The 11,204-nt window shown below is 44.5% G+C and overlaps 1 protein-coding gene across 5 annotated transcripts in view; it reads left to right on the forward strand.

The window, feature by feature from the left end:
- Positions 1-11,204, forward strand: part of Slc9b2 (solute carrier family 9 member B2) — a 34,139-nt gene that overhangs the window by 1,223 nt on the left and 21,712 nt on the right. For 3 of the 5 annotated variants that reach the window (XM_087633283.1, XM_087633297.1, NM_001109385.2), the window contains 2 exon segments: positions 8,729-8,869; positions 9,883-10,063. In XM_087633283.1, the coding sequence (XP_087489409.1) occupies positions 8,780-8,869; positions 9,883-10,063 (271 nt within the window). In that variant the 5' untranslated portion in view covers positions 8,729-8,779. 5 annotated transcript variants of the gene reach the window in all.

Raw genomic sequence — 11,204 nt, forward strand, 5'->3', positions numbered from 1 at the left:
GAATGCAGCTCTGGGATCAGAGCGAGCCTGGGACAAGACGTTAGGTCGGAGCAGGCACACTGCTCTGGGGGATGTGGCAAAGTGACAGACCTCTGTTGCTGTGCTCCACGCCGGGACCACACGCTACCTGGGGAGGAAAGATTTATTTCATATCACAGGCTCCCAGTCTATCATGAAGGGAATTTGTGGTAGACAATCTCAAGCCAGGACCTAAATAGACGCTGTGGAGGAATGCTGCTTACTGGTTTGCTCCTTATGGCTCCCTGGTTTGCCTTTTTTATAGGCTCCAGGACCACAGCCGCCTGGCCCTGCCCACGGTGGGCTGCCCCCCCACCCGCAACAGTCATTGGTTAAAAAAAGTCCCACGCGCTTGTCTGCATACCAATCTGATGGAGGCATTTTCTCAATTTAGATTTCTTCTTTCTAGATGACTCTAGTTTATGTCAAGTTGACAAAAAAAAAAAACAAAAAACAAAAAAACAAAAAAACAAAAAAACTCACCAGCCCACTGACTAGGACGTGTTATATGCTTTCTGACATAAAAAGTCTTTAAGGTTACAACCCCTTCAATTCTCTTCTCAGCACTTTTGGGATCCCCACAGGAGGAATTAAGAATGAGCCAGAAAGAGAGCTGGAGAGATGGCTCAGCGGTTAGGGGCCCTGAGTTCAAGTCTCTGCAACCACTCAGGGGCTCACGACCACCTCTGATGGGATCTAATGCTTTCTTCTGTTGTGTGTGAAGACAGAGAGCGCGCGCGCACGCGCGCGCGCACACACACACATACATATCATGAATAATAATATATATTCATATATTTATATCATGAATAAATATTTAAAAAGAAAAGAAAGGAAGAAAGAAAGCGCCAGATGAGCCAGATGTAGTGGCTCGAACCTTAAATCCCAGCAGTAAGGAGGCAGAAGCAGGTGGATCTCTGTGAGTTTGAGGCCAGCCTGGCCTACAGAGTGAATTCCAGAAGAGCCAGAGCTATACAGTGAGACCACGTCAAAAGAAGAGGAGGAGGAAGAGGAGGAGAGGGAGGGGGAGGAGGAAGAGGAGGAGGAGGAGGGGGAGGAGGAAGAGGAGGAGGAGGAGGAGGAGGAGGAGGAGGAGGAGGAGGAGGAGGAGGAGGAGGAGGAGGAGGGGAGGAGGAGAAGGAGAATAAGCCAAAGGTGTTAGTGATAATGGCCTGGGCCTGGGGCCTGGGGCGTACATGTGAAGTTTCCGTGTGAATGTGGAAACTTACACTCATTAACTTCTTGCACTTATTCTTGTCCATAGATTTTCCTGTGGCTGAGTTTGGGCACACATCTAGAGTTTAGCAAGCAGATGATATGCCTGAAGTTCCAAGGGTGCTGGTGCTGGGGGCCCTGGTCCACTGAGACTTGCAGACTCGGTTTTTCAGTATTAAGTCCCCTCTCTTGTGGTTGACAGGAGGCAGTTGGGGGTGTGAGAGTGGGAGGTGAGTGGGGTACTCACGGTGGAGCAGGCCTGTAATCCCACTCTCCAGGAGACTGAGGCAGTGCAATGAGAGCTTGAGGCCAGTCTGGGCCACATAGTGAATGAAACACTATTTCAACACTTAGCTGAGGGAGGTAGTCGAACACTGTCTTGGTTACTCTTCTATTGCTGTGATAAGACACCATGACCAAGGAATCTCCTAGAACGAAGAGGTTTGTGGCGCACTTACAATTTCAGAGGGTTAAAATCAATTAATCATCATGACAGGGAGCACAGCAGCCACAGGGGGTCAGGTGCTGGGACAGTAGCTGAGAACTCTCACGAAATACCCCAAGGGACAGAGCACACTGGCAATGACTTGTGCTTTTGAAACCTCAAATACAGGCCTTAGTGACCTGCCTTCTCCAACAAGGCCACGCCTCCTAATCCTTCCTACGGGGTTCTACTAACTGGAGACCAGGTATGCAAATGTTTGAGCCTCCAGAGTTCATTCAAACCACTACAGAGACATTCTTGTCCTATGCAAAGGACAGCCAGATCCCAGCATCTTTAATCGCAGATATAATACATGTTCTTGAATTTCACACGCTCTGTGGAAACTCTTGCCTGTGGCAAAAATAGAACATTTAATGGTCAGTTCTTAGTGTTCTGGAGTTCATCCTTGAGGACCCAGCCTAGACCCTGAGTTTCTAGCACTTCAAAAACCTTAGGATTATCTAACTCCCTTTTTAGTATATCTTTCTGCTTAAAAATGCCTGAAGTGGTTTCTGAACTGTTCATGGACCCTAGAACCATCTGAACCTAAACTCCGATTGGGCTTTGGTTATTTATTTATTTATTTATTTATTTATTTATTTATTTATTTATTTTTGTTATACAGGAATGTGGGGTTAGGGCTAGAGGTCATTTCCCCAGAGTGCTCACATTTTACACCTTGCTATATCCTAGTTAATATAGCACATAGAATTCCTATCACAAGTGTTCACACGTAATCCTTACTCCTGCGATTCTTTGTCTGAAATGCTCTGTTCTGGTTCCTTTTACATATGGCATCATCTTCCAGGGTTTGAGTCCGGCATCTCATGACTCCCCTGGTGTTTTGACCACGGATTCTCTATCGAGATTTTACAATGCGTGATGAAGCTTTCGCAGATGTTGACCAAAAGTGTTTTGACATGGCTTCTCACCTGAAATTCTCAGAGCTGGCTCTGAGGCAAATGAACCTGTTGTAGTTTCCAAAATGGCTTGGCTGTAGTAGCAGGATTTAGTTACTTTTTATCAAAACACCCTTGAAAACTGTTATTTTATTTCCCTTTCTGGCAGAAGAGGGGTAGTGGCCTAGGTTTTTCAGTAGCTCAGTGCTCTCAGGGTTCTAGGATGTGGGCTCTCTATGGTTCTATAGTCTTGACTTTTTCTCCATGACTGAGTGAAGGCTGGCTGCTAAGGTTCCAAGACACATGGAACCTTCATCAACTAAAGCTTCCCCCCACACAATAGGCGCTTAAAGACCAACTTTTAAGCTTTTCCTCCTTTCTTTCCTTTTACTAAAAAGAAATATATGTATCACTGGCTTGAACCCTTCATAGCCCTAAACCAAAATCTGAAAAAGAGTGATGTCATAGACACCGATTCAGACTAATCCTGACTCTATCGCTAGAACTAAGCAAGAGATCCACTGTCACATTTGATCAAGTGGCTTTTAAATATGCAGTAAGCCACATTTATACCATATATTGGTACATATGTTAAATTTAAATAATTAAAAATGTTGCCTTTGGAAGGAAGATAGAATAGAGGGTAGCAAGAATCAGATCCCCCCTTCCTTTGCTATCATTTTCTTATATATATTTAAATATTTTATTTATTTATTATATATTATGAGTACACTGTAGCTGTCTTCAGACATACCAGAAGAGGGCATCGGACCCCATGACAGATGGTTGTAAGCCACCATGTGGTTGCTGGGATTTGAACTCAGGACCTCAGGAAGAGCAGTCAGTGCTCTTAACCACTGAGCCATCTCTCCAGCCCCATTTTCTTATATTTTATATCTCAGTGTTTTACATTATTAAGTCCACAAAATCACCAGAACAATAAATCAAATAGTGTAGCACTTCCCTTTGTTAGCTTGGCCTCCTGTGAGTGACACACCTAGAATTCTTAGAGAAGACCATTCGCACAAAGGGAAGCATTCCTAGCCATTTCAGAGGAGTTTTAGCCTCCTCTGTGTCCTGGCCTGAATTCCTCATTGCTGAGTAGGGAACCTCTGGAGATGTGAACATTAAATTGGGTTGATCAGCAGAACGCGGTTGTAGAATATTTGTTCCACATAGAAACTTCATATGGGAGCCTGGCATGTTGGCATGCTGAGGAAGGTCAGGCAAGAGGATACTGAACGAAGTGCCAGCTAACTTGAGCTTCCTCAAAACAAACAAAACAGATATCTGCGTCTGAGAACCTCCTGTCTCAGCACTTGAATGGGTGACCACCAAGTGTAGGACATTCATTGTAGGATCCTTAAGGAGCAGCAGTGGTCATGAATGGATACGCCCCATCCCAACAGTCTGTCCTTTCAGGCTGCTGTAACAAACTCTACGAGCTGGTTCATTTATTAGTATAATGGTAGGTATTTGTTCCTCACAGTTCTAGTCCTGGTTCAAAGAGATTTGGTGTCTGGTGGGAGCTTGCTCTCAGTTTACAAGCTGGCACCTTCTTGCTGCATCCTCATACAGAATCTGCTGTAAGGATGGAGGGGCATGGGCTGGGGATTTAGCTCAGTGGTAGAGCGCTTACCTAGGAAGCGCAAGGCCCTGGGTTCGATCCCCAGCTCCGAAAAAAAAAAAAAAAAAAAAAAGGATGGAGGGGCAACACTACCTGACATTGCAGAAGGGAATGACAAGAGCTGTTCCTTCAGCCTCTTTTTCTACACACACACACACACACACACACACACACACACACACTCACACTGAGTGCACCACCCCCCCAAACACACACACACTTGAGACAGGTCTATATAACCCTGGATGTCCTGGAACTCTCTGTGTAGATCAGGCTGGTCTTAAAGCCACAGAGATCTACTGGCCTCTGCCTCCTGCTGGGACTGAAGGTGTGTTTTAGCTGGGTGTGGGGGGTATGTCTTTAGTCAGAGCCTTCAGGAAGCAGAAGTAGGCATGTCAGAGTTGGAGACCAGCCTGCTGTATAGAGCAAGTTCTAGGAGGGCTGGGGCTACACAGAGAAGCTCTGTCACAAACAAATAAACAAACAAACAAGCAGGCAAGGAGTGTACCACCACGGTGCCTGCCCCCTCAACCTCTTTTAAAGAGCACCATTCTATTCAAGAGAATGGATCACTTCGAAAAGTGACGTAATCCCATCCTAGGAATCTATACCATTTACTGATATCCCTTTTGGTTTAAGTTCCAAAAGGTGAACTTTGGAAAAATAGGTGCCTTTTATTATCATATTGCAAATGTTATCAAGCAGTATCTATAAATTCTCAAGAAGATTTCCCCCATTAAACATTGGCCTATTGGTATCACAGGTAAGAAATGTAATGGTTAATCTTGATTGCCAACTATTGGATTGAGAACTACCTAGGAGAGTAGAAAATAGCTAACCTAATAAGCTGCCTGGTCGCTTGATGGGGTCATAAAATTATGGCATCAAGAGGTACTTAAAAAAGGTGACACGGGGTGCTTTCAGGACGCAGGTGATTGGGACGCAGCCTTACAAGCTCTATCTCAGTGTGGCCAATTCCTGTGTATTCCTCATCCTCCCTCTCTCTCTCTCTCTCTCTCTCTCTCTCTCTCTCTCTCTCTCTCTCGTGTGTGTGTGTGTGTGTGTGTGTGTGTGTGCGCGCGCATGCACGCACGCTGTATTCTCCTGCACACACACTCACCTTTCACTCTGTTTTCCCGTTTGCCCGACCCTCCCTCTCCTCCCAGTTGCTATAGGAGACCTGGACTCTGCCGTTCAAGCAGCATGACGCCTCTGAAGCCATGAGCTCAGATAAATCCTTCCTCCTTCACGCTGTTTATGTTGGATGTTTTGGCACAACAAGGAAAGCAACTGCAGAGAGCATGGCTGGCTGTGACACACTGAGCTATTAGGATGGACACCGATTGCCTTTCAGAAAAGCCTAGTTTATTCACACAAACATTCCTTATGATGTCATGCTAATATAAAGGTCATGGCAGTCATGTCAAAAAGCATCTCGCCAAGAAGGGATAAAATTAATTTTTAATATGAATGCAAACTGTAAATTAATCTGGTGTCTAATCCCCAATAACCACACAGAGAAACAAAAATGTATTATCTCAAGCTACACCTCAATATCTGGGCAGTTCACTGACTGATCCTCCTTAACTGTCTGTGCTAATATAGCATCCTCCCATGCCACCTCCCAATGCTTACAATCAGGGCTTCCATTGTCCAGGTGAACTCTTCAGAACTTCTTCTTCCTCCCCACAGCAGATGTACCTGCAGACCCCCTGCCTCATGTTCCTGCTCCAACCTCCTCTCTCCTGACTGGCAGAAATTTCTGCCCCTATTTTCTCTTCTGCCCAGCCATTTATTGGGTGATCAGCTTTTATTGACAAGGCAGAGAATAAATGGTAAGAAGTATTTACACAAACTTGAGATAGGAGATTTTTGACCTAAGCATTAAAATGTGGTGTTTTGATTGAAACAAGATAGGAGAGCAGAGAAATCAGCACTTGAACAATACACAGATAACCTTTACAGGGTATCCAAAAGCACTATACCTACAAGAGAGGAGCAGTTGGTTGAGCAGAGAACTGTTACAAGGCTCCACTGGTTAGAACACTTCCAGAGCATGCAGGCTCCATCCATGTGTGCACTGAAGTCCTTCAACTGTGGCAGGCAGGATGATGGCACTGTTGAAAATCCAAGAAGGTCTTTGAGGGGATCTGCCAGCACCTAGCACTGACAGGCTGATGTATAGGAAGCCAGGGAAGCCAAAACCACGCCAACTCCATTCTCAAAGTTTTTTGTTGATGGGAACCAGAACAGAGGCTTGAGATACGGTGTATCTGGAGCACTGCAGTGCAATCCCGAGGGGCCATTGTCTAGTTTGAGTTCTTAAATACTTTGTGTGTTTCAGTGCATGGTTCATCAGGCTCATCATGTGTTCAGCTTTGGGGTATTTTGCTCATTTTCACCTAAATATTTTTCTGTTTTGTTCAGTCAAAAACATATTAGGTTGTTCACGGTGCAAATATTTTTCTCCTGTTACAATAGCATTCTTTAAGTCAAAACAAGTTTATATTTATTTTGTCAAAACAAATTCTTAGTTCCAAGTATGCCGTTGTAGGTTAATGTCTATATGCAAGGGAGGGAGGCACAAGTTAAGGCGAGGCCTGTAATTGGATAGTAAAAAGTAAGGCGGGGACAAAGTTTTTGCAAGGTGGGGGAGGAAGAGGAAGAAGAGAAAAAGAACCAAGAAGGACCACCCAGATCCACGTGGCCTTAAATGGCCACAGGTAGTTATGAATATTTCTTAAGGGACGGATTTCTATAGGTCAATTTATCTTATCTATGTGGGCAGTTTATATCTTTATCAATTGGTTGTGAGTTTATTGTGTGGACGTATTGTGGGCTGAGAATTTAACATATGAATCTGATTGCTAAATTAAAAGCTTTTTGAGTCTTGATTTTACCGGGTTGCTGGGACCAGAGAGTTCCCTGTCTGAAACTTATGGATGTGCTGGGAGCTGTCATCTACTGCTCCAGCACCATGCCTGCCTGCCTGTTGCCACCCCCACCCCCACACCCACATCATGACCTCGTACTCTGAAACTGTAGTCAAGTTTCCAATGAAACGCTTTCCTCTATAAGATGTCTTGGTCATGGTGTTCACATCAGTAGAGGCGTAGCTAAGGTTCCCAGCACCCATACCTGGTGGCTCACAACTGTCCACAACTCTAACTCTGTGGGATCCAATGTCCTCTTCTGACCTCCGTGGGTTTGTACACTAATGTGTACAGACAGACACACATACCATAATTTAAAACAAAATCTGAAAAGTAAGGAAAGTGACTGACTAGTCTCTGCCTGTGTAGAGCTCTTTTAGCAGTATTGAATTCATAGAAGGAAGCATGTTTTACTTGACGTTTGCAACTTTATAGCTCCGTCCTGTCCATTTAAACAGTGCATGAAGTAATTTTAAGCATTTAGATTGGTTTTTAAAATTAAGCTGACGAATGGAAGGCTTGTTTAATAAACACCTGATGTTAGGGGCAGTACATGTACAGAGACTTTCTCAACGGCACCTCCCTTGACTCTGGAGAAGGACAAGTATTATCTTGCAGGCCCCACTGTCATCTGTTCCATTTGTTCAATTTAAGGATTTTGTTTCATTCGAGGCTGTAATTCTGACTTAGAAATATTTGAAAACTGCTGTAAAAGATCCCCAGGTGCCTCCTCACCTGCTCTGAAAAACCACAAAAGCAGAAAATGATCTCAAATTGTGGCGAGCGGAATTAAGTTATCAAACAAACAAAAAAAAAATCGCAGAATATATCCAAGAAAGCTATTACCACCAAGGCAAACCATATAATTTTCTTCTCTCCAAAGCTTAAAATTGCACAGATTCTTTTCTTTTTTTTTCTTTTTTTTTTTTTTGGTTCTTTTTTTTCGGAGCTGGGGACCGAACCCAGGGCCTTGCGCTTCCTAGGCAAGCGCTGTACCACTGAGCTAAATCCCCAACCCCTTTTTCCCTTTTTTTTTTTTTGTACAGATTCTTTTCTAAGTGTACTCAAAGTTCCCCATGGGAAAATCTTACTGCAGCAGTCACGATACAGAAATGTAGACAAGGCAGGAGTAAGTGACTCTCTTCTCTCAGAAAATAATGGGATCTGAAGAGGTTTCCTCTGGTGACTCAGCTCTGGTGTCAACACTGGAAACTTACCTGAGAGGTCAGCCTTGCTTGTGGAGTCGGCCCATTAGCTAGGGCAATCTAGCAGTGATATAGTTCTGTGTGCGTTTCAAAACCTTACCCTCAAAGAATGATGGGAAAGGAATTAGGATGTGATAGGCCAACAAGGGTTTATTTCAAGAGCGGCCAAAAACCAGATAAGAATGAAGGTAATATGCTGTGCTCTAAAACGGGTCAGCACCGGAAAGGCGAGAGCCGTCTCGCTCACTGTGGGTCCGCCTTCCGGGTCCTAAGGAAAGAAAAGTGAATTTACTCATCTACTTCCAACAGTCTTCAAATGTGCTCTGTCTGTGCTGTGTTCCCTTCAGACCAGACCTGGCTCCTCCTCTCTGGACTTCGAATCTTCGAAGTTGTAAGATATGGAGGATGAAGATCAGACAGTTGAATGTCAGTATTCAAAGCCACCCCTGGGAACCACTCACGCGGCTTCTCGACATCACGAACTGCAGGTAAAGTCTCCAGTCAAAGGCAGGAAGTCCCCGCTGTTTCCTCAAGCACAGGACTACAGTTTCCAAACTGAGAGAATCAGAGTGAGGTAACTCACAATCCTCCTGGAAGGGCCAGGTGACACAGTCCTGAAATACCAGCTCTCCCAACAGAGATGCAGAAAAATCGTGAGAGTGCAGCCAGCCCAGTTACCTGGTGAGACCCTGCCTCCAAAAGAGGAGAGAAAAACCCTCCTCATGCTTAACCCCCATGCTGATATAGGTCAGGGTAGATAATCTTGTAGGCTCTTTTGCCAACCTCAGGTAAGACCAGCCACCAAGGAGCTTAGCTGGGAAGCTGGTAGACATTGTGCTTTGCGTTCTTGGCTTAAGCCCTAGAGCAGTGCTTCTCAACCTTCCTCATGCCGAGACCCTTTAATACAGTTCCTCATTCTATCCCAACCATAGAATTATTTTTGTTGCCACCTCATAACTGTAATGTTGCTACTGTTAAGAGTTGTAATGTAAGTATCTGTGTTTTCTGATGATAGTACACGACCTCTGTGAAAAGATAGTTACGCCTCGCCCCCCCCCCCAAGGGTTGTGAGAGCGTGGTTGACAACCACATTTCGTAGGATTTTTGTGTGCTTACCTTCCTTGCATTATTTCCCTCTCTCTCCTTCCCTCCTCCCCTTTCTTAAATCCCTTTGATACATTTGCTTGCCATCATCTTGAATCATGTCCTAACTGTACCAATTTTGGGGCCTGGTATTGAACCATGTAACTTTATGTTTACGTGACATGAGGGTTTAAAAGTTTAAACACAGGGATTTATGGTTAAATATTCTTCAATGTTTCTTCCAAGTACTAGGTGACTTGCCAGCAATAAAGTTGTGTGTTTATAAGTTGTTATCCTTGATCCTAACAAAGGCAATTTGATTTGATATTTGATATTCGATTTAATATTTGATAAGCCGATAGCAAAAGGACAAGTGAAAATAAAGTTTTGAAGATTTAAAATTTTGTTTTGCATACAGGAGGAGAGAGTCACGAACCTCAAAAGTCCAGATGGAAATGAACCGACGGAAGACAGTAACCTGCTGACCGGCGGGGAGAAAAAGCCCCAGGACTCACTAGCGGAACCCAGAAGCCTGCAGAGTCCAAGGCGATTCCTGGCCTGCCCTCCACACGGCCGGCTGGCCGGAGTGATAACTAATGGTGTGTGTACGGCGGGGATGAACTCAGAAAACGATCAGAGAGGATGTCACAGTGAGAGTTTCCGAAGCCACGCGGTTAAAAAGACAACAAGAAATTTGCTGGTCTTAAGTTAAAACGGCTGGGCAGAGCAGTTGACCTGGTTGTGGCTCTGCTCGGTGCAGTCACTCGGGGTGGAGGTAAAAAGCTCCCACTCTCAAACTGTGGCTTCATAGGTGTCTGCAGTCACATTTGAGCCAGTACTTTCTTGAGGCAAAAGAGCAGAGATGAGAGAGCTTCTGTCTCTGGATAATTTAACACAATCACCGTAAGTGAGGCTCCAGTAAGAAACTGTTGGTAAATGTCTCATTACCAGAGAAGCGTTATGTAAGTGTTGGCGTCATTAGAGCAGAAGCAGTGTGACTGGTGCTGAACAAGAGTCTTGGTTTGCAAATCACCCATTTTGCGGTTGGGGGTTTAGCTCAGTGGTAGAGCCTGGGTTTCGGTCCTCAGCTCCGGGGAGAAAGAAAAAAAAAAAAAAAAAAACCTAAGTGGGTAAATCACCCATTTCTTTGTAGACTTTGAGGATTTGGGTGAGGGAGAAGGATTTATCCTGACTTTTGTTGGACACTGTTTCAGTTTAGACAAATTTGTCTTTTAGTGTATGGCAGTAACCTAAAATGTGTGAGAAACTCAGTGACTGTATGGATGTTCACCATCAGGGATAGGACTTTTTGCTCACAAAGGAAGAGGGTGTGTGTACGATTGTGTGTGGGCACGCATGCTGAGGGTAGTGTAGGTTAGCTGTCCAATACAAGAAAGGAGGGGTTGCAAATTGTCTAGAAGGCACATTTTTAGACAATTTTGGAAGCTGTTGAGAATGAAAACATGATTTCAGTATACTTACAACTTTCTGTCCATCTTTTCCTGAAAACCAAGGCTCAATTCTCAATTTCCAGTCCACTTGACGTTGATTTGTGTGTCTGGTTGTTGTTGCTGTTGTTGTTGCTGCTGTTGTTGTTGTTGTCGTCATTGTTGCTTTGCTTTGTGTCTCTTGTCTCTGTAGGTCAGGACATGGTCCTCCTGCCTCAGCCTCTCCAAAGCTGGCACTGCAGGTCTGCGCCCACCCAGCCTGAGCTCAGTCTTTTTAGAGCTGCACTTCAGA

The sequence above is a fragment of the Rattus norvegicus genome, chromosome 2 (assembly GCF_021556685.1).
Source record: "Rattus norvegicus strain SHRSP/BbbUtx chromosome 2, alternate assembly SHRSP_T2T, whole genome shotgun sequence".
Classification (NCBI taxonomy): domain Eukaryota; kingdom Metazoa; phylum Chordata; class Mammalia; order Rodentia; family Muridae; genus Rattus; species Rattus norvegicus.